The following is a 24,225-nucleotide window of genomic DNA, read 5'->3' on the forward strand; positions in this document are numbered from 1 at the left end:
ACTAAACACTTTAACTATTGCTATTTTCTATAGGGGGTTTTCCAAATGAACATTACTGGATAGTTTTGAAAGCGGATTTCTGAGCCCCATCCCCAGAAAGTGAATTTAGGAAGTCTGAAGTGAGGCTCAGGAATTTTCATTAAGCAATTAATGAATAAGGAAGCCAAAGTATTCACTTCTTTCTTTAACCATTTACATAGCTTATCCTAAATTCAAATTTTACATTCAAGTTACAAAAACAAATTGTACTGAGAATTTAGGAGGAAAGCAAAACTATAGGAAATGTGTACGAAATGATACATAGTATGAGCTCTGTCACACGGACACACAGAACCCTGAGTGTTTACTGAGAAACAAGTATTTATGGTACCATGTGCTGATCCTCAGAGAAGATAACAAATATGGTAAAGATGGGCAAAGAAAGTACAACCTTCCTGATTTTGAATCCACTGCTAAATCAACTTAAACAGAATGAATTTCCCATAAAAATGAAAGTCAATATATAAAAAAAGAAGATTCCAAGCAAACTTCAGTCTCTTTCAGTGACTACCTAAAATAAGCTTTACAACATTTTGGTTTTGGCACCAACATTTCATAATATTTACACTACTGGACTTCGGAATTAAAAAAAGGTTAAGAAGTTGTACTTTGTACCTTGTCTAGGGAAAATTTTAGAGTATGACACATGCTTCTTAGAAAGCGAGATTTAATGCAATATTTTTAAAAAGTTGACAGATAAATGGCAAGCAATAGGTTATACTGGAGTATAGGAGGAAGTCATTTGGTGTAAACCTAATTCGGCCTGACCTTGTTTTTCCAAAAGGGCCTGACGTGGCCATTCAGCATGCCTTGTATGTCTGATTTAAGCATTTGCTATGTCCCCAAAACAAGAAAAAATGGCTTTAAAAGTGCAACTTCCCCCACATTGGCATTTCCTTAAGGATGAGCATCTCTCCCCAGGCTAGGAACTGATTGCTGTGCCCACCCTGTGACCGCCCAGCTCCAGACAACAGACGTGTCTCCTGCTGTGTCCATCAATTGCTGTGCTGACAGAGCAGTCTTGTGACTACTGTAAAAGGGACATTTCAATCATATGTGATACACGCTCTTTGAGGATATATAACCACTCTGAACACCCTACTTCTTTGGTGCCCTTCTTTCCTTGGGGAAAAAAGGCCCCCGGGCTATATGGTCCTCACATTTGCCTCAGAATAAACTCACCCCAGATTTTCATTTATAGATTGGTTATGGATTATTGTCGTCACCAAGTTAAAAGGGGTTACATTAAATGATAAGTATTACCTAAGTAAGGGTCTTCTTTCTACCCCTTAAACTCAGAAAGCCTGAGTCTACAGAGAACACATGTCCAGAGAAGTTTAAGAGTTTATTTACTTCAGTATATAACATATAAACACATTTGTGATTCCTAGCCAAGGCTTAGGTTTAAGGAGAAGAACCAGCTAGGTTTTATGACCCATGACAACTACTATTTATTCCCAGAACTCATCTGTCACAGCAAATGCAATTCCTTGCTAGTTTTTGTCCTGTTCTCAAAAAATGCACGGATTTTTCCTATCCAAGTTCATACTTAACATATAAGACAAAATTAGCCAATGCCTCATTTCACATTAGCTTTGGATCACGTGACAAACACCTTTAAAATTCCTTTGAAAAAGATACGTTGAACCTTTCACACGATATCATTAAGTCTCTTAAAAATAAGAGGAAAAAGTGAACAAAGTTTCCTGAGGCAGAAAAGTCTACCCCATATTAACGTTCTAGAACTATATTAATTCAAACTAAAAGTTTCAGTCAAAACATTTATTCTTTTCCTTAATTGGGTGAAACCGTGATACGAAGATTGTGAGCCTGCCTTAAATTTCTCATGTGTTACACTTTGTGTCCAAAACTTTATATAAAACCACACATGACTTTCTTTCACGATGCATACTGTAGCAACTCAGATTTAATTGTATGTGCTTTGAAATAAACTCTCTCAGATTTGAAAAGACCAGCTCCAGTTAGAGCTGCACAGTAATATCAACAAGGACCTCAGTTACAGCCGTGAACACACAGGAAGAAGAGAGAAAGGACTAGAGAGAGAACAAATGCTCATTTATATGATTTCCAACTGGTAGCAACCAGATCCAGAACACTAGCGTGGTGTCAGTGCTCCTTGAGTAATTAGGAAGGGTAATTTGAATGTGCTTGAGTGGAATAACCACATGCCACACTAGCTAGGACTAGTTAAATTATAATATCTAAGGATAACAATTTTACGTGAAGTGCTAAAGTTTGGAATAGAAAAAAAATTGCTAAACAGGAACTTCGAGCCTTCTGCAGCTAACAGAGTCTAAAAGCCTTTCTCGAAAGTGACGATGGAATATGGAGACAAAAATAGACTCATAAAATTACTGTAAGACTGCAGGTGAGTTTTATTAACACCTCTGTGTTTTCACTAAAGGCTACAACCTAGAAGTTGTACCAAATCCTGAGGAACCCTCATTTAAAAAGATGTTTAAAAGGATGTAAACATTCTCATGAATACAATGGCAACAAGAATGGAGGCCTCAGTGTTTGTTCCTGCATTAAGGTATGGAGCCACCAGCAGGACCACTTCACCAAATGCCCTGTTTCAGCTGGGCTCCCAAGGGAGCCATCACTGTTATTTTTTAAAAGGCGAAAGATTTATATGATCTGAAAAATAACCAGAATATTCATTTTAAAGCGCAGCCCTGGGAAGATTCACAGAGCAGCACAACCGCCACCTTTAATCCATTCTCAGGAATTGGCTCCAAACTGAGGCATCGAGTCAGGCTGCATTCCGCACCAGGGAAGCAGGAGTCATGTCAGCAACACTGGGATTTGCTCGCTGCTGGCGGGGTCTCCTGGTCCAGTTTAATTTTGCTTCCATCGTTTTCTTCATTAGGAAAGCTTTGGTAGTTCTCAAGAATATTCTCCACTAGGAACCGGGCTGCTTCATCAATGTTTATGTTATCCTGTAATATGAGAAACAGGACCAAGTCTTAGGATTAATTCTTAGGAGAAAACATTAAGAGCATTAACGGGAACTGGGGAACTTCATCAGAGGGGGCATTGATCAGCTCCATCTGAAGTGCTTGCTCCCTGAGTTCAATGCTATCGAGTAATGCGGCTAAGGACCCCTCTTCTTTTTACACAGATCCATCCTTTCTGCTGTTCCGGTTTTAAACTTTGCCACTCAGGTTCAAAGAACTATCTCTGTGGTTGAAAACGAATCTTCACCCGGCTCTGGGTTGCCACGCACTTGAATGAAAGCACTAAAAGGAAAAAATTTCTGCCCTTGAACATCTAATTCAAGTATCCAGGATACATTGTGAAGAGAAACGGCAAAGGGCTCAGGCCACATCAAATATGATAAATACAACATGTTGCTCCCCCATCTCTGAGTAATTATGACTTTTAGTTGTCATGTATAAATTAGTCTGGAACAACATTGTTGGCATGATGTCCACTAAGGATAGCCTAAGGAATCAGCAGCTATTACATGTGTGTGACTGATTTATAAGTTGTCATTAAATACACAATGAGTATTTAACATTTCATTTTTCAATAATTTCACATGTACAAAAACATTGCAAAAATAGTAAAAAATTCTTCCTATCTTCACCCATATTCCTCAATCGTCAACATCTGAGATTAACTAGAGCACAATTATCAAAACCAGGAAATTAGATAACGTCACTGCACCAGCATTAATCTCTCCAGTCTATTCACATTTCACCAACCGTCTCAAGGTCCCGTTGCTGATGCAGGTGAGCAGCTGGATTTCGTGGTCCCATCTCTGCAGTCTCCCTTAATTTGGGACAGTTCCTCAGTCTCCTTGTCTTTCATGACTTTGACACTCCTGGCGAGTACTGGCCAGAGACCATCCCTCAGTTTGGGTCTGTTTGATGTTTCCTTATCATTAAATTCAAATTATGCATTTTTGGCAGGAATACGACATTAAGTGATTTGCCCTCAGTGTACGAGGAGGCACATTTGCTTAAAGTCAGGTCTGTGAGGCTTCTCTCCCAAAAAGTTACTGTTTTTCGCTTTGCATTTGGCAAGTACAAATATGTAAATATCCTGTTTTTCACCATATTTTTTCCCCACTCATTTTAGCATTTTAGCTTCAATTAATTCTCCCTAAAACCATTATTACTGTGGTATTCAATGGTGACTTTCTACTTCCATCATTCCTTCTACTTTTATTGGTTGGAATTCTACTGTTAGGAAGGGCCTTCACCTCTCTCCCATTTATTTATTCATTTGTTTATTCATATCATGAGCTATTATTTTATCCTATGAATTAAATCCATTACAATATTATTTACTTTGTTGCTCAAATGGTCTTAGATTTTGGAGCTACTGTAAGTAGGCTCCTGTGGCTTTGTGACATGTCTCCATCACTTTGTGAGTGAGCCCTGTGCTATTTATTCAGGCATTTTTTCCCGCATCAGCACAAGCTTTTTGCCTCTACTCTCAAGGTAAGTGTTCACTTTAATTACAGTATTGATCTTTGAATGTCCAAATATCATTCAGCCCCCACCATCCCCATTATATAAATAATTATAATGTTCTCTAAACGCATTTAGTAGCAATCGATTAGGGACAGAAATTTCCATATTATAGTGTAATTAGTCACACTTTTTCCTATTAGAAATCTATTATTTGCTATAAGAGTAAAAAGATAAAATTCATGCAATCAAAACTGTGTTTCAGCTACATTCCTATTGGAATTCAGATCGCTGGAATTCAAGCAAAAATCAGATTTGAAAGAAGCTGCTGGCCAGCTCAGAAGTATAGGTTTTGGTGACACTTAGGCAGTACTTTAAGCCTTGACTAAAATGTCTAACCTGAATTTTATATTACTGTTATTCTCTTGGAACATCTTGGTTTATTACTAAGGAAATTCTGCAGATGGTGCTTCTAATACATTTACAGGAAAGCACAGCATACCTGAAACTTTTACTCTTAGCCAATGTTTCCTCCTTACTTCTACATGTAACCCCGTTCATAAATTTAACAAAACTGGAGACTTACGCAGTCTCAAGCTACAGGTCACATGATACTATCGTTTACGACTCTTTCCTCTCGATTCTGGGGACAAATTTGGATTTCTTACCTAAATGATTAACTCAAATAAAACCTAAAGAGGAAATTTTATCTGTAATACATACATCTCTTCCACCAGATTTCATGCTCTAATGAACATCTACACATACCTACTAATTTTTTTCCAGCAAAGACAGGAAGTAACGTAAATCACCTGACACACACATAGCAGACGGCATGGCTTCCACAATAAGTTCCTATAAGAACCCTTTCCTCTGTGATCTCTCCCCTCTTGTCTAAGTGCTGGTGCAGCACCTCTGGGCTTCATCTCTTTTCCACCTCTACTTTCATTTATAAAACTAAATTTGAAGATGGTGGAATATGTTTATTCAAACAAATTGCCTTTAGCTTAGGAGTAAACACTTCTGCCTCCAGCAGACACTATTTTTTCCAATCATTCCATCATCACTCAGTATTTCCCAAGTAGTTCTTTTGTGCGGTCTCTCATAGCTTTGCTTTCATTATCCTGATCATCAGTGGCACCAAATAACCTTCCACTTTTTGGGTGGGTTTCTGGTAAGCTAAAAGTAGTAAGTGGGTGATTTGGAAGAACAATACTTTCTTAAAATATATACAAGAAATTCACAGAAGGCATCCTAAAAGCTGGACCTGTGTTAAGATTACACCAAATTTATAGTTTCGAGGGGCTGGCCCCATGGCCGAGTGGTTAAGTTTGCACGCTCTGCTCCGGCGGCCCAGGGTTTCACTGGTTCGGATCCTGGGCACAGACGTGGCACTGCTCGTTAGGCCATGTTGAAGTGGCGTCCCACGTGCCACAACTAGAAGCATTCACAATTAAAATATACAACTATGTACTGGGGGATTTGGGGAGAAAAAGAAGAAAAAAGATTGGCAACAGTTGTTAGCCCAGGTGGCAAACTTTAGAGGAAAAAAAAATTATAGTTTCGCGTTTGTCACCACAGAAGTTCTCAAACCTTTCGTCATTCTTACATAAGTCTGATTGTCATCTGATCTCTAAGGTGAAACTTTCAATGCACATAAAGAAGTACCCTTCGCCCTCAAAATTCTGTGCTTGTAATTTTCACTTTTTTCTTCTTGTATATCTAAACTGTTAGGATTCTTCAACAGTCAACTTAAATTTTTCTTTTTCTGCAAAAAACATTTTACCCAGCTTCCTAAAATGAATGAGAGAAAAATTTCCCACTCTACTATTCATGAAGAAGCATGTCACAAATGTTGACACCTCTTCCTCTTGTTCAAATTCCGTCACACACAGTTAAGATGAAACTCCTCAAACATCATCTGACTACAACTTCTCTCTGACCTTTACAACACCTTTGTTAGTCCTGCACACGCCCGGTATCTTCACAAGGCGCATCTATGTGTCTATAGCTCGGTAAGCCTTTTGTAAAAACCAAAAATGCTTGTGCCTGTCAACACACTTCGTTCCCCATAAACTCCAGTTGCATGAGAAATGCTTCATTTAAAGACTCAAATTCACAGAAAATGTCACTGTCCTTTGCTCTAAATCATAGCTCATTTTTATTTTAATGTAAAATCTACCCTTCTATTCACCTCTCCACTAACCAGTTTTGGAAGCCTTCCTGCTGCTGACTGAAAGAAGCTAAAACACACCCACACTAGGCTTCCAAGGACCAGGCACACAGACCCATCTAAACACCGAATAGTTACAGCTCAGATTAACAAGTCAACAGCAGAGCCGTTCTCACCTTTGCAGAGGTTTCAAACCATCCAGTGAAGCCATGTTCTTTGCAGAACTGGTCCATCTGGGGAGGGTTCTGGCCACCTTCCTTTTTCTGGTCACATTTGTTAGCTAAGAGGACAGCAGGAATAGGGCTGCCATTTGGAAGATGGACTTTGCTATCCAGATCGCTCTTCCATTTTAAGACTGCCTCAAACGTGGAACCTCTTGATATATCAAAGACTACGAAAGCCCCGACAGCTTCTTTGTAGTATACTCGGGTCATGTTGCCAAAACGCTCCTGCCCTAGAAATAAATATAATAAGAGATGAAAAACCCATAATTCAGACAGAGTCTATACTTCGATATAACCCCTCTGAACCCAAGAATAATGTTATAAACACATATCTCTCATTCCATAACAACAGATACTGGTAGTATTAAGGACATATGCACAGAACTACAACCCACACTGCAGAAGGGGCTGATCACATGGTCTGAGTACATATTTAACTAGTTCTATGTTCTGTGCATGTACAACACATTCTCCATAAACATCAAGATGACAGTACTTAAAGCTACAGTTCTTAAAAGCTACCATTTTCCTCCTCCACCCGCCTTGGTCTAAGAGAAAAGAAGTATTAACAGAAAAAAGGAAACTGGGAGTGGAGGGAAGAAGAGACAAGAATAGAAGAAAATGAAACTTGCAGGAAGCAGATAAGCATAGTGGGTAAAACGCTAGTCAAAAAGATTAGGACTAGACACGACATAAAGAGCTCATGTTTTTTTTCCTTCCCATCTCTAGCCTATACTCGCTCTCCACTCAATACGAAGACTCCTCTCATCTGAGGCAGACATATGCAAACCTACTATTTTAGAACAAAAAGTGGCACAACTGGTTGTGTTATGAAAAGAAGGATCAATTACAGAATTCTTCAAATATCACTGTAGTTTTAAAATAATTCAACATTTTATATACTTTGGGAAAAAACCTACTGCTTAACACACCGCATAGGACTTTGCAAAGCATTCTCTCACTATCTGACATCATACTACTCTTTGACACAGGAAGGACCCTTATCTTCATCTGACAGACAGGAAAACACAGAGCTGCTTTGCCAGGAGCACACAGCACCAACTAAGGAAGAGTGGACTTGAACCTGAGTCTTCTGACTCCCACGTGCTACAGAAATATGATGCCAGCCATTCTGAGCTATCTTGCAGTTGCCTTGACTTCTAAATCTTGCATCTTCAGTCTGTCAAGTTGCCCACTAGAGTGCTAAGGAAAGATGACTGGCAATCAAGACAAATCTAAGATTTATAACTCTCTGACCAGTGATAAAAACATTAGGGCACTTTCCTACTAAAACACATGATGAAACACATGCTTTGTCTACATTTTATTAATAGTCACAAATGAAGAGCTACCCCCAAATTAATATGCTTTCTTTTCCAAATTCTACTATGCCATCATACAATTTTAGATGTTGCTTAATGGAATAATGGAAGAATACAACAGTCAAGCTTAAGTGGATAAACTTAAAGTTCATTTGTTCTGTGACAACTCCTCATGTAGGCTTATCTGAAGCTATATTATGATAGTCCAGAGGTCTGAATTTTTTTCTTTTGGTGAGGAAGCTTGTCCCTGAGCTAACATCTGTTGGCCATCTTCCACTTTTTGCTTGAGGAGGATTGTCGCCGAGCTAACATCTGTGCCAATCTTCCTCTATTTTATGGGGGATGCTACCACAGTGTGGTTTGATGAGTGGTGTGTAGGTCTGCCCCCAGGATCCAAAGCCGTGAACCCCTGGTCACCAAAGTGTAGCACACGAAGTTAACTACTACACCAGCGGGTTGGCCCCCAGGGGTCTGAATTTTATTATAACAAATGGTCACATATGAAACCCCACTATCATACTCATATTTTATTGGTAATGTGAATCTGATCAGCCAAGTATACAGTTTATTTGGTCACAGTGCCGACATTTGTAAAAAGTTAACATCATACAATTTTCCATAAACATACATTTAATAATCACAGAGGATATGCCAACTGTTCAAAATCAGTATCACTATTCTGCAAAAAGACTAGGTAGATGCAATCAAGTGGTTCCAACTCCAATTTTAACTAGAGAGCACACACTACCAACGACTTCCATTTTTATGAATTTTAATTATTAAATATGAAATGACTACGGCAACAAGGGAAATTAGCTTCATTCAGATAGTCCAGATTACAAGATTATTGCATAGTTATAAGAAAGCATTCCTTTGGACTATCCCTGTGACTTAGAAGAGAGGATAGGGTCCCAAGTCAGTAAAAGTACAGAAATCCACAAGTTAGAAAGCGCTCTCAAGCTTCCGTGACTGTTGCTTTGTTTACTGAATCATTTATAAATCCCTAAAAATATTTCTACCAATTATACTAAATCATATTCAAATTTAGACTCATATAAACTTCCTAGCAAAGCATACGAAAACCAGAAATGTGTATGACAAGGAATTTTTGAGAAGGACCTTGTGGTTTAGAAATATCAATTAATTTTCTTTAGGTTCCAAAGCTAGGATTGAAAACTCCCTTACAGTCTCAACATCAGAGTGTGCTTTCTAACAACCACACAATATGGCAACTCATCATAGCGTCAATTACACTGTTAAGCAAATGAAAAGAAAAGGTACAAACTGGGAGAAAAAATGCAAATCCCATATCTGAGAAAGGACTTTTACCCAGCACATATAAAGAACTCTCAAAACTTCAAAGTAAAAAGATAAAAAATCCAAATAAAAAAGCAAGCAAAAAGATTGGAACAGACACTTTATCAAAGAACATACAATGACAAATGAGAAGAAGAAAAGATGCTCAACATCATTAATTATTAAGGAAATACAAATTTAAACCACAATGAGCTGCCCCTTCATGCCCACAAGAATGACTAAAATTAAAAAGTTTGACTATACCAAGTATCGGTGAGAATGTGGAGCAACTGGAGCTCTCATACACTGCTGGTGAGAATAAGAATTTAAAATAGTACAACCACTTTGGGAAACAATTTGGTAGTTTCTTAAAAACTTAAACATACATCTACTATACGACCAATGCATTCCACTCCTAGGTATTTGCCCAAACAAAATGAAAGCGCATATTCATACAAAGTCATGTTCACAAATGCTTATGGCTGATTTGCTTTTAAATGTCAAAACCTGGAAGCAACCCAAATGTCTATCCACATAGCAAAGAACAAACTATGGTATATCCACACAATAGAACACAACTTAACAGTAGGAGGAAGAAACAACCTATGGATAAAAGTAACAACATAGATGAATCTCAAAATAACTATGCTGAGTGAAAGTAGCCAGACCAGAGGGCGAATGAGCAAGACTCTATGAGTTCATTTATGTCAAATTCTAAAAAATGAAAACTATAGCGATCTAGTAAGAGAAAGCAGATCAATGACTGCCTTGGGCATGGCAGGCAGATGGATTACAAAGGGGCGAAAGGAAATATCTTTGAGGTGATGGAAATGTTTGCACTCTTGATTATAGCGATGTTTCACAAGTGTATACATATGTCAAAACTTACTAGATTGTACATTTTATTGTATGTCAACTATACTGCAATAAAGCTATAAAAAAATAGTATCTACCTCAGATGATCACTGGGAGGGTTATATGTAAAATTCCTATCTGGGAGCCTTTTAGGGCAGAGTTTGGCAAACTACAGCTCATGGCCAAATCCAGCTAAATAAAGTTTTATTGGCAAACAGTCCCTCTCATTCATTGATGTGTCATCTCTGTCTGCTTTCATTCTACAACCGCAGAGTTCAGTAGTTGCAACAGAGAGTAAATGGCCAACAAAACCTAAAAATAATTGCTATCAGGATCTTAACAGAAAGTTTGACAATTCCTGTTCTGGGGGTTAGAAATAGTCCATAACTTGAAATGGAAGTGGCATGCACGAAGGCATATACTTAAGGTCTGTGTATGTAGGTTGTACTTCAAATTCAAAACGTGTAAAATTCCAGGTCCACAGCAAGCACTGAATAAATGTTAGCTAGGAGTATTAGTAAGTGCTCCATAAATGTATTGCATAATGAAAGCCTGAGAATCCTTTTCAAAATGGTGCCAATAAACATGGCAAGGCCTTAGACTATCAGCTAGTCATGTGCTGAAACTTGTAGTGGTGAAAAGTTTGCAGAAGAAAATGAACTTGAGGAAAGTACAACGGTGCTAGAGAAGCAAACACCAAACACCCAACAGTCAAGGAACCTCAGGCCAGGAGCTTTCTCTGCCTAACCGAGCCAACCGTCTTTGACATCTTTAGGGAGTATCGAAGACCCTTCCAGCTCTCAATTTGAAGTTTAAGTTTGTGTTCGATTAGATGTGTTATAACCTTAATGTCAAAATGATTTTCTAAAGATTCTGCAATCATCGAGTCCAGACAGCAATGGGGATCAAATGTAAATAATCCAGCATGAAAAGGCCAAAGCCCATGCATTTAGGAAAATCGCTTATTGTCCAAAAAGAATAGTAAAACATACTTCCTATTTTACTGAGGTTGTAATCTCTTTTTTAAAAATTCTGGACCCAGCCCCGATGGCCTAGTGGTTAAAGTTTGGCGCTTTCACCACTTTGGCAGCCCAGGTTTGCTTCCCGGTCATGGAACCACACCACCCAGCTGCCAGGTGCCATGCTGTGGCAGTGGCTCTCATAGAAGAAGTAGAAGGACTTACAACTATGATATACAATCATGCCCTGGGGCTTTAGGGAGGGGGAAGAAAAGAGGAAGACTGACAAGATGTTAGCTCAAGGCAAATCTTTGGGGGAAAAAAAAATCCTGAAGTGACCTGTTAGTGCTTCAGAGATACTCCTGAACTGGTAAAAACAAGTAAGAAACAAAAATTTCTAAAACACACTAAGTTTAATTAGGAAGTGGAGAAAGACAAGATGGATTCATTTAAAATAATAATTTTGACACATAATGAAGAGTTGTTCTCCAAACACATAAATAAGGTGAAACCTAGATTTAACTAAGTGGTTTCAAAGGTTACCTTTTTTTTCTTTTTGTTGTGAGGAAGACTGTCACTGAGCTAATAGCTGTGCCATTCTTCCTCTATTTTATGTGGGATGTCACCACAGCATGGCTTGATGAGTGGTGCTGGGTCTGCGCCCAGGATCCGAACCTGCAAACCCCAGGCCGCTGAAGCAAAGTGTACAAACTTAACCACTATGCCACTGGGCTGAAGGTTTAAATACGTACAAATGTTAAGCTCTTCTCTTGTTAAACTTAATTTACTTTTGCTACTAGAAGAAGAGTTGCATCCTGTATCTTTTTTATGCTTTCTCCCTGGGTAGTTTTAGCTATTCCCTCATTATTGTACAAAACAAAAAACTCCAGTGGAAAACAAAACTAATGCTCATGAATAGTCCGTTATCCTTCACTTTGAAATGCATAGAGGATCACATTTTTCTGTTCTTGCTAAATTAGGAGTGGCCACGAAACTACTCTTGGCCCATGAAATGTGAACAGAAGTGTCGCTTCCAAGCAGAATCCCTTAGCTGCCAGTGTTCTCCTGCTGCAGCAAGGCCTGAACCCGAATTCCGAGATGACCGCATCCTAAGATGGTACAGTCTCTGTGAGCCCGGGTCTTCAGGCGGCTCCAAGGAAAAACTGCGCTCACACGCCACCCCCACCTCACCTCTGCCTCCTACTATGGTCACGTAGAAAGAGTTGGGGAATAATGATTTTAAACCACAGAGACTTTTAATGTCACTGGAACCACAACATAACCTAGCCTTTCCTGACTGATACAACTCCCAAATCTCGTTTTACCTCATATTCAGATCTGATCTCTCCAGAAAAATAGGTTTTAGGTTCCTTCCACGGACCAAGTTCTGTACATGGTGCTGGATAGGGGTACAAATAATGAAACAAGAATATGATTCCCTCTCCTAAGGAGCTTACAGTCTGTTTGAGGAAATATATAAACTGATACCACAACGTGTTAGGTGCGATCAGAGATATGAAGAGCATATTATGGTATCAAACAAGGGGAAGCTATTTACTGAGGTATACAAACTAATCTTTTTAGTCTTTCTGAAAGACATTACCAAAAGATGCCATTCAAATGCTAACTAGTCCTGAAAATGCAGTATCTTCATAAACTGTCTTTATTCCTTTATTTCCACACTGTGACCTTCAGGGTGGACGTAGCAAGGCACACGGCCATGGGCAGTCAGCCTGGCCAGAGCTGCGCTCCCATGAGTGGATTAAACGGCTTCACATGGAACTTCTAGATGCAATTTCTCAGGCGTGTTCTGAGTCACCCCCGTGAGAATTATGCATCCTACGACCTCCCCTTTCACAGCACATCAGGAGTCAGCGCTTCTGAGGTTTAAAAAAGGGCTAAGAATCAAAGTAATGGGAAACACTTTCGCATTTAAGCTAGAATTGCATTTGAATTCTACAGAATCTTACACATATTATTAAAATTTTAGACAAGAAATATAAAGTATAATCTCTGAGGGAGGCAGCCAATCTCAATCCAAGAAATCTTTATTACTCTGGAATTCTACTTTCCACAAACACATCACTAAAATGTAGGAAATTCCTGCCAGGCTGAATGCCCCTGGATTGGGTCCCAGGAAAGGAGTGGACTGGGTAGAGGAGAAAGTCCGCAGTGATTACATACAAAGACAGCTGCATTTGTTTCGGGGTGTGGGTGTGGGTACATGTGGGTGTATATGTATGTGAGTGCACGTGCGTGTGGAGTTTAGGCTAACAGCAAAATGGAAATTCAGGAGAACCTGGGGGAATCTTCCTCTTACTGGGTCCATAGAAGGAGAAATTCAGGCAGGTGGAAGAACTCCAAGCAACACCATCCTCTTTGATCAATGTGACGGCTATTTCTTACCGCAGGGGCGGGGGCCATTTTCAGACTTTCCTGACAAAATACTTAAATGGACAATATTGTAACCAGAAGAAGACACCCAAGATCATCTAGTCCAACCTCTCTTATTTTATAGATAAGAAAACAAAGTCCCAGGGAGATGTAATTACTCCAATTTCCTAGGTTGACCTGTCATCCAACGTGCTGTCCGATCTGTTAGCAGAGTATCTTCCAGAGTACACATTGCTCCATATGTCCCTGTGCTTTCAAAGAGATCCAGGGCAGTATCATCAGCCTCGGAGTGACTTACAGATAGCACAGCCCTATTAAAAAAGGTAAACCCCTTCTCTACCCCCGCCAGTGCTCTACCTGGCAGCCAAGGGAAGATGCCCCACTGCTGAATGCATTAGTTTACCCAGATTCTAGAGCGAGACTTTCTCATCCATATTGCTGTGGACATATCGCCAGCATATTCCAAATGACTGTAAAATGTTTTATCCTCTAAGAAGATGTGTTATTTCCTTCTCTAGAAGAGGGAACTTTTATTATAACTTGGCATCTTGGCAATGAGAAAGGAGAAAAAGACCCGAGTTCTAGTCATCTAGGCTCTAAAGATATTTAAAGCAGCAGGACTTCTTACATACCCAAATGGAAGAACATTAAGGTACATAACGTTGGCAGAAGGATTAAAATGCTTATCTAATATTTGGGAGTATTCAACACTAATTACTTCGAAAAGGAGTTGAGACAATATAATTAATGTATTTCCAAGAACATGTATTCCAATTAAGGAAAAGAAAACCACAGAATAGTTTGCCTTATCTCTTTATAACTAATGCAGATTTTCAAAAGGAAAGTATTTCCCCTCGTATTTGAAATGGAAAGTACTGCATTCTGTACTGTTATCAGAAACACAGGCCAGAGACACTTTCTCTTATGATTTTAATCACTGCTTTTGGTTAGCTTTTTAATGGTTGTCTCAATATTTTATGTTCATGCCCCCATTTGATAAATCATCTAAATGTCTCTCTTTTTTTTTCTGCTTTATCTCCCCAAATCCCCCCAGTAAATAGTTGTATATTTTAGTCGTGGGTCCTACTAGTTGTGGCATTAAATGTCTCAATTTTGTTTGAAACTCAAAATGAAAATTTCCCACTGAAAAATAAATCAAAGCAATGACAATTGGTGCTTAGTTTCCCAAGTATAAACACTTACCCCTTCCACCCACTGAGAACCACTGAGCTACATATTCTTACTCACGGTGATTTGGTGAAGATGTATAGATTTTAGCCAGTGTACGGAAAGTCCTTTAAAACAAAATCCTTAAATCTCACTGTGCATTTCACAGCTGAGGCACTCCTAACAAGCTTGTGTGGCTGATAGTTCAAGACCCAGTCAAAATATATTTTAAGTTGAGTCATTGGTTCTAAGAGGATAATTATCCATTAAAAATTTTTTAACTCAATATCAGTAATAATGTGATGTCATAATGGGTCTTGGGTTTTATATGCAAGAGGCTACAATTGGTAGCCACACACACTTTGCTATTTTTAGGGCATTAATTTAAAGACTCATTATACGTACTTTATCAAGCCATGATAAACTTGCCCCAGCATTACCCTTTAACATGCTAAAATTATAGGCATTGTTAGAAGTAAAACAATTTCTTACATTAAAGAACCACCATAATACTAACCGATAAAGCAATGTAACTAAAACAGACTGTCTTGCTAATTGTCCAAGTTTTTGCCCGTCAGCTTGTACAATTTTCCAAAAAATGAGTGGGCGTACTATCCTCAGATAAAGTAGATTTAAAAGATAACGCATCAAATTAGCACCACCTGAGTTTGGATTTGACTTGCATTCAGTTTCATAGTTTAATACTGTACTGCTAAGAAAGCAAAAGGAGTCACACGATTTTACGCAATTCCATTCAATCATCTGGTTTTCCTGTTTATCATACATGAGAGAGAGGCAATAGCATTAACAGTTAAACCTCTGCAGTCAGAAATATTTGGATCCATGCCCTAACTCGACAAGCTATAGATGTATAAACTCTGGGCCAATCCCTTAACCTTTCCGAATGTAAGTTTACTCAACTGTAACTTGGGAATAAATCCCATTTCTCCAAATTAATGTAATTATAAATGAGAATAAAAGCAAAGTGAATGACAGTGACTAGAAGACAACTTTTAATTAATGTTAACCATTATTATGAGAAGGTCAGTGACCAAAAGCTTCCAACTCTGGGATTCTATACTTACATTTGGAAATATATTTTCACCTGGAAAAATAAGCATTATAGGGAAAGACAGGCACAGTTGTTATTTAAATCACGTACAAAGCATCATTTTTACTCATACCACCACCTTTTAAGATTGAGATTAAATCTGTTTGTCAAGCAAACACGTAACAAACTAAACACTGAAAAAATTTTAAAAATACCTAAACTTAAAGGAAAATAAACTTCTCTGAGATGGTAGCAGTGATACGACTAAGCAGTCCTCAAAATTACCTATTCCCAGACACATGCCAATTCAGACTCTGGAATTTTCTTTTTGCTAACTTGAGACAGCCAGGCTTTTGTGGTACTTAGGTCACTCTGTAAGGTCTGTCTACACAGCTATTTACATCTCCTGTGGTGACGGTCAAAAAAAACAGCTGACTTTAACCAAAGGAGTAAAATCAAATCTTTTTGATTTGTGTCCAAAGTCATAATGCTCATGTCCCCACATACTTCCCTCCAAGTGAGGCTCTTGGGATAGCCACACAGACGGGGAGGAGGTGATGTGGAACCAGAAGGGAACTTAGAGTCATGGAAGGTGAGCGTGAGGGAGCCTGGGGAGAGCAGGTTTGTCCCAGAAAGTGGGGACGCCTGGAGTGCGGTGAGAGGATGGGTCTATTGGCAGGTGCAGCAAAGCCAAGGACAGAACAGCCGCTCCCTACTTTATTACAATCAGATCACCCACAGTGCTCGGTAAATTGCAAACTTCCAGGTACTACCTCTAGGAATTCTGCTTTGATAAGAATGGGGGATTGCTGGTTGTCTACTCCAACATGCCTTTGCATAATTTTATTTGCCGAAGCAATGTGTCCAATTAAAAACAAAAGTTCTAGATTTGCTAGCTGCCCTTGCAGCAAGACATGCCCATTGGATTGGACCACAAAGACAAACAACACGGGCAAGGAACAGCTTAGTGGTGAAACGTCAGCTTTGGTCCATGAAGACCTCATGGTTCTGCTCACCAGCCTTGGCCTGCCCAACCACAGACTCACTACGTGAGAGAATTAACTTGTCTCTTGTTAGAGCATGACATATGGGGACATTTATCAGATGAGGCCAAATCTACTAATACAGTTGATGCCAAAGAATCCGCATTTTAAGTACCTCAGGCGAGTCTGATGGAAGAGGTTCCATAGAATCAGACTAAAAAGCCCCAACATATTTAGCCTCATTTCAAAAAGCAATAAAAAGTTACTGCAGAAGATGCTTAAGGGAAATATCTGGATAGAAGTGAGAGAAAAGAACAGGGAAGAAGAGAATGCAAGGTCATCTGTCAGTTAGAAAGACTAACAGAGATCCTTAAACTAAATGCCCGCTCTCTATTTATTTTTATGTGGTTCGTCTCTCTCAAAAGAATGAAGAAATTATATTTTCCTAGCTCCTCAACTGTAAAAAGTGCAAAAAGCTCTTCAGAAAATATAACTGAATGGAATTCTAAAGCACCCTTTTCCTGATCTTTTATCTTACCCTCCAGAAATCTCCACACATTTCTACGTCTGCGTTTTTCTGTCCAGGAAAAGGTCTCTACAACCGTAAAACAACTTAAACTTGTCACTTAGCCCACTCTCTATTACTTAAGTGTTGATTAAGTGTGAAATCCGCACTATTTCAAGGATGTGCCATTCCTGAGCTACAAATGTAAGGCCTTCAAAGTTTTCCTCTTTGGCAGAACACTTTCTCTCATCTCTCAGTCTATTTTACTAAGTGCCTAGGAAATGTATTAAGCATGTTTTTTTGTTTTCTCTATTTTAGGATACTTTGACATCTTGAGGCCTTGCAGACCAGGGGAGGGACTGCCTCTCCCAGGGTTAGCTAATTCCTAGAGACAGCAACTTGCTGAGAGCACGTCTTTGATACGCAAAGCAACCAATCCCCAGTCCAAACCTTCACGTGCCTCCTTAACCAGGCTCCTGCAGTCCAGGGCACTATTCTCCTAAACATAGGGTGCCCTGATTTAGGGTGATTCTCCTGACGTAGGGTGATCTAAAACACCCCATTGGTACTGGACAACCAGGGACCATGCCTGTAGCCCAGGACCCACCGACATCTTTCAAGCTATCCAATTCTAAGCTTGCTCAGCTTGCCTCTCCTTTCTCACCCATTCCTTCGTGCAAAAAACACAATAAGGCTCCAGCCTGTGCTCTCCTCTTGTTCCTTCTGCCTCCTGACCCACCCTAGTGCTTCCCCATGTGACCCTGCATGGGCTCCCTCCTTCTGGGAAGTGTAACTGTCGTTTCAATGGCAATCATCTGACAGATTGGCCTCTTCATACCCGCATGAAAGCAAAATCCTGGGCACATTTTAAAATAGAATAAGAATCACTGAAATTTCCATATCAAAAGCTTAAGAAAATTGGAAGGTCAGGATAACATATACATGATGTATAAAATTTCTCCTGAAATATATTTGAAAACAACACTGCATCTCTGGAATAATGCACGGCTGACGGGCTTAATTAGTGAGATCACAGAGTAGACCAGGCAAACAACTGTAATTATGACCTTGCTTTTCTGGGGTGTGCTCTGCAACCAGATACCAATAAAACGGCTGTCTCATCTCCAGAAAACTCCACAGTTTGGAAAAAGTCTTTCAGAATACACAAAAAAATGATGGAGCCAACCTAAAAGTGTCTATCTTGGAAGTACCATGCTTCATAATTAAGAGGAGCATAATAATGGGAGATTCTGGATTGATAACATAAAGAGATGGCAATTACTACAATGGGTATAAAATATGAATCATAAGCTCTAATATAGGGATGATCAGAATATTTGAAAATTTAGACAAGAGTTAATGCTACTGTTTTGACATCAGTGAACCAAAACTCTGCTATACTCTTAAAAGCTTATTGTTTTGATATCCAGAGTCATGAGACAGTGCCAGTGGTTGTGTTTTCTTGGCTAAGTTACTACACCTCTCTATATTTAGACTATGGGATCTCTAAATGTCTGTAATTCAACTCAAACGGTAGAATGATCAGGCAAACGGCTGGGAGGAAAGTCAAGTTTTAATATTTCTTATCAATGCACCATTGTCTATATGGTTAACCTCAGCATCTTTCAGCTTACATGGGCTCATGGAGGCAACTAAAAATGTTAACATATTCAAAAAAAGGAAAGGCAATGGGCATATCATTATCAGGGCAATTTCCATGTGTGGTAACATAAAAACCCTGTTAAGCTGGCCATCCTGCCCGGGCAATTGTGAATGCACAGTCCAGACTGAGGCACCCAAAGCTGTCTCAGGACTCAAACTGAGGAAGATTTAAAGACGTAACATGGGACAGTAGGCTTTGCTTGTAATTCAGCACAGTAGTTGAGCCTGAATAAGACCGAGGATGGCAAGACTGTACAAGAGTCATATGTAATAAAGATTGAAAAAATCCTTTAAATGAGTTAAGTAACTGGCCACCAATAAGCACTAAGAAAGTTATCATAGTATTCAGTGTTTAAGACAGACTACAAATAACTACATAGACTAATTCCTCCAAGCACTGCTTCTTGATCTTTAGAAGAAACTTGAATAATAATAATCCCTGACTGACACATACTTTGAAGGTCAAAAAAGCATCAGAGGTCATATTCCAGATTCTTGCTCATCAAGGGTCAGAGGAGAGCTTTGAAAGACAAGAAGAGACTGCTAGGTATGGTAATTAACAATGTGCAAGATGGAACAAGGAAATCAGCAGTAACATTCTAATTTAGGATGGGAATAAAAAAAATAAAAAGTCAATCTAAGTATAGTTTATATCATTTACAATGTCTTCTAAGCATGGATTTTATGCTTTGGTGAATAACATTTACATGAACTTCAGAGCAGATCACTCGATTTTTTCTCTGGTCCAAAGGATTGTTGCTCAGATTTTTATAAAGAAATTTTGATCCTAAAAAGTGAAGGGTAGCAGAATATGCCACCCTTAAAAATGTCACTTTAAGGATTACTTTGAACTAAAGGCACTTTGAAAGCAGGAGGTGAAGGAAGGGCATTCTCCCCTCTTTTTTTCCAGAAAGTATAGATAAAACTTCCACGTGAAAGATGTTCTCTGTACATGGGAGGAAGGAAACATTCTCACCCAGCAGAGATGGGGAGTCAGAGCTAAGAGAACTCTGTACAAACAAACCTCGTTAAAACAACTCTCATCTTCCTTTAGCCTCCTCATATAGTTTACTTATTTTTCCACAATTGCCTCTCTTTGTTCAATTGCAAAAAAAATGGCCACTTCTTTGGGTCTTCATTTGCCTTATGAGGGCTCCCTTGTCACATAAAACTTATATTAAATAAATTTGTATGCTTTTCTCCTGTTCATCTGTCTTGCATCTATTTAATTCTCAGACCCAGCTGAAAACTCTAAGAGGGTAGAGGTAAAATTTTGCCTCCCTACAAAAACAAGTCACTTCAATGAATTCATCAAGATTAAATGATATCTAAATGGACAAACTTTTTTTTTTTTAAGATTTGGCTTAGACCAGCCATTCAACCTACCTGGAAAATTCTAGAGCAGCTAAAAAGCTTACAACAGGAAATAAGCCAAATATTACTTCACCTATAACATGCATTAAAAGGAAGGTCATAGACATCTCTCGCTACATCTTAATTTAGTATGCATTTATTAAACTATCTTTAAAATTTTATCAGACTTCAAGTTATGTTTTGAGAAGCAGTCTCAAAGCAGGTATGAACTAAGAGACAGCAATCACTTAACACAAAAATTGCAGTAAAAGCATCTGTATTTTAAAGCTACATTCATTTGATAGAATGAGAAAGGACTCGTAAGGCCTGTACCCAAGAGACATTATGGTTCTAAACTTGAAGAGTTTAGCTTAAACTGCTTGGCGACATTTACAGAAAACATTTGGACAGCTCATGCCTGCCCCACTCGCCAAAGTATGACACGTCTTCAAGTATACAGAGTCCACATAATTTCTTTACCATTCCCATCTCTAAAGTAACAACAAAAAAAATTAACTAGTAATAACACCACACCTTACATTAGTCCTATTAAGAGGCTGGCTCCACCCACTGTTTTGCAATCAAGAAATATTTCTGTCCTTTGAGAATTAAATTTGATGCAACTTTGTTACTACATAAGGCAAATATGTTCAGCCGCGGGGGAACTTTCTGGAGTGGCCTTCAATTTGCCTTCATTACATCATTCCTACTTAATTCAAATGGTATGAGCTAGGATTCACTAGAAGTTCAAATATTCAAACCAAACATAGTTAACGATGGAGGTCCCAAACTTTAAGTTAAAGCCAAGTGGTCTCTCAATTTCTTTACATAATGAGACCCCGTCTCCGAAAACATTATTTATAAGATGAGCCTAATAATTTCCAGTAACCTCATAACTTTACCTCTAATCTTGTTAACTGCTGGTGTGTACTTGCTGAATGGCATCTAACATCCATCTAACGATCCCTTTGGGAGATCTTAAGGTTCTGCTTTCCTTCCTTGCAAAGTTCAAGCTTTGAATTTAGGCAAAAGTGCAAGGACATCCCATCCAAGCAGATATACACCAGAGTATGGTAAAGACTCAACATGTCCCCTTCCTGGCTGCACAGGTCTTTTGAACGATAAAAAGAGAAGAGGTGATACCCAGGAGGAAAACTCTTATTCATGATTTGCTTTCCCAAGTGTCCAAATGGAAGCATTTTTCCTTGAAGCTTAAAGACACAACTGTGCCATAAAAATCTAGTTATGCTTACTCATTTACCTGCCTGAAGTGGGACCCAATCACAATGTAAGAGCTAAATTCCACATTATTTTATACGAAGAATAAGGCAAAATCAACAACGCCCCAGGCAGGGGTTTAAAATCATCTTCATGGAAACCCACGGCTACACTGAAGCTTCCTGGAGAAGGACAACCACATGGTAAAGCAACCTTTAGAGCCCAGGACTTTGTCAAGAAGCAACCCTACTGTTCTAAGTGTTCTGCGAAACAGAAGGAAGTGTTTTGAAAGAAGCCTCTGGCTTCAAAAGATGACTTTTCAAACGAACTTTTGTTTTCCGTAAGCAAAAAAAAAAAAAAAAACAGTTGAGCCCAAGGCTGATTATACCCTTTCTCTGAGAGATTGACGTACATAAATTTATTCTCATATCTGAGGTCGAGAAGTCTGCTCTTAAATAAATGAGTATATAGGTTATAATTTTTTAATAGGTGCTTTCACATGTAATGAGCTGTTGATGAAAAGAGCGCTACCCAACAGCCAGACTTGTGTCCCCTCCCACTCTGCTTCCAGCTGGTGACCATATCTTCGGTTGATGCATCTGTAGGATGAAGGATAGTCTGTCACTCCAGCCCTGAACATGCTCGCATCTAAATGCTCTATTGCAGACCGACCTTCTTAACACGGATAATAACTGAACAGGGTAACTTTTGGTACCACTTCCAGATTTAAACTTTCCAGAAGTTAACATCTTTTTAAATGCCCACATCCCACCCACTGCATCAGCCAGAGTTCAAGTTTTCATAAATTAAAACAAGAAGAATACGTACCCCCTCAAAGAGGAATATTATGCTCCAAATTGACAATCGAAAGCCAATGGCAGGGAAACAGTATCTTTCGGGAAGAAGGGACCAAAAGTGGGGCCAGGGGTTGGTTTACAGAGAGAGGAAGGGGCAATAAGTTTCCAAGAGAAGCTTTCCCAAATCTTTACCTGGGTGGCCTGATTTAGAATGAGAGCATAGTATTTGAAGAATGGAGTTTCCCCCACAAAGAAGGGTCTCAGATCCAAAGTGGGTGACGAAAAACATTCTGAAAAGGAACCTGCTTTCTGTCAGGCCTGGTTGTGTCACTGACTAGGAGTGTAACTTTAGGTAAGTTATTCAAACACTCCACTTCAGTTCTCATCTGTGAAATGTTAAAGGTGAGGGAGAGGAGCGCCTCCTCCCTCTAACTCTTCCTCGTGTATGATAAGCTTGTTAGCATTCAGAGTTAAAACTTCTGGAAAAGCCCCCCTGCCTCTCTCACCTCCTGTCAGGCGAGAGAGCGCTGGAAGAGGGCCTCCTTTCCATCTCTTAAAAATAAGAGGGCTTTCTGGAGACTTCGCAGAGGCATCTGACCAGGGTTATTTATTTATGCATTTGATTGTCTTGCTTTTTAAGTTCTTCCACTCCCACTGCCCGTTCCACTGTCCGGATCCCACTGGAGTCCACCCGACCACGTCCCCTGCCCTCTCCCTATTTCGTTCAGTCTCTTTCTTCCAAACGCACACAGGCAGGCGAGTTCAGGCAGAGCAGACGGAAGGAAGGAAAGGAGACGGAGGGGTGCCCAGCCGCCCCGGGCTCTCTCCCGACGGCTGGGACACCCGGGGACGCCCCCTTCCCGGCGGCCGCCCGCTTACCCGCGATGTCCCACAGCTGCAGGCGCACCAGCGTCCTGTTGTCCCAGTTGAGGACCTTGAGGGCGAAGTCCACCCCGATGGTGGCCCGGTAGTGCTGGGAGAAGAGCTGGTGCACATAGCGCTTGATGATGCTGGTCTTGCCCACGCCGAGCTCGCCGATGACCAGCACCTTGAAGAGGTGCTCGCGGGTCTCGGGCCCCGCGGCCGCCCCCCGGCCCGGCTCCCCGGCGCCGCCGCCCGCCATGCGCCCCGGCCCCTCGCGCCGGCCGCCGCTGTCGGCCGAGCCCTGGCTCCGCGCCGGGGCCCCCGCCCAGCGCGCCCTCGGACCCCGCGGCCGCCGTCCCCCGCGCCGCGCCGGCGACACCGCCTGACCGGTCACAGGACCCGGAACCGGCCGCCGCTCGCCGCCCGCCGCCCGCGCGGGGCGGGGACAGGGCCGGGGAGGACCGCGCCGAGGCCGCTCCCCGCCCCGCCTGCCTCCGGGAGGGCCGGCCGGCACGCGGGCGCCTCCCATCCCGGCCGCCCTCCTGGTGGCGGCGCCGCGGAGCCCGGCCGCCCCCTGCTGGCCCCGGGGAGCCGCCCGGAGCCCAGGCGGTTGGAGGTCAGCCTGAAACGGCGCTGAGCCGGCTGGTGGAAGCCCGGGGTCGGAGCGCAGAGGGGCGGGAGGGGCTGGTCCAGGGGCCGCCCCAGCCCGGAAGGCGCTGGCCTGGGCCTCAACCTCCTCCCCTGGATCTGCCCGGAGAGAGTTAACTCAGAGATCACGGCTTTTGATGCGTCCCTGGCGGCCCACTGTGGAAGCCGTGGAAGGAGTGGCAGAAGGACTCTGAAATTGACCAAAGGCTGATAACACTTTAGTATTTAAATGAAGAAGTATTAGGAAGAAGACGCAGGGTCTCCAAAACGATCTTA

General features: G+C 40.7%; 1 protein-coding gene and 1 long non-coding RNA gene across 2 annotated transcripts in view; one reads left to right on the forward strand and one right to left on the reverse strand.

Annotated features, from left to right (window-relative positions):
* The window catches only part of LOC138921693 (uncharacterized), an 81,497-nt gene extending 78,211 nt beyond the window's left edge, over positions 1 to 3,286 (forward strand). The window contains exon 5 of the long non-coding RNA XR_011434493.1: positions 3,182 to 3,286. This is a non-coding gene — a long non-coding RNA (uncharacterized lncRNA). The remainder of the gene's footprint in view (positions 1 to 3,181) is intronic.
* RAB32 (RAB32, member RAS oncogene family) lies at positions 1,366 to 23,705 on the reverse strand. Its single transcript, XM_023632882.2, has 3 exons — positions 23,317 to 23,705; positions 6,828 to 7,105; positions 1,366 to 2,999 (listed from the first exon to the last, which is right to left on the reverse strand). Exons 1-3 carry the CDS (start codon positions 23,558 to 23,560, stop codon positions 2,850 to 2,852), a joined length of 672 nt encoding a protein of 223 aa, XP_023488650.1. The 5' UTR covers positions 23,561 to 23,705; the 3' UTR covers positions 1,366 to 2,849.
* Positions 23,706 to 24,225: the final 520 nt, after the last annotated feature.

Source organism: Equus caballus, chromosome 31 (genome assembly GCF_041296265.1).
Source record: "Equus caballus isolate H_3958 breed thoroughbred chromosome 31, TB-T2T, whole genome shotgun sequence".
Classification (NCBI taxonomy): Eukaryota; Metazoa; Chordata; class Mammalia; order Perissodactyla; family Equidae; genus Equus; species Equus caballus.

Excerpts from the sequence above, each read along its gene's own strand:
- RAB32 (XM_023632882.2), bottom strand. The coding sequence starts at position 23,560 with ATGGCGGGCGGCGGCGCCGGGGAGCCGGGCCGGGGGGCGGCCGCGGGG. Across the intron at positions 7,106-23,316 it reads GCAGCTGTGGGACATCGCGG|GGCAGGAGCGTTTTGGCAAC; the intron begins GTAAGCGGGCGG and ends ATTTATTTCTAG. Across the intron at positions 3,000-6,827 it reads GGTTTGAAACCTCTGCAAAG|GATAACATAAACATTGATGA; the intron begins GTGAGAACGGCT and ends CTCATATTACAG.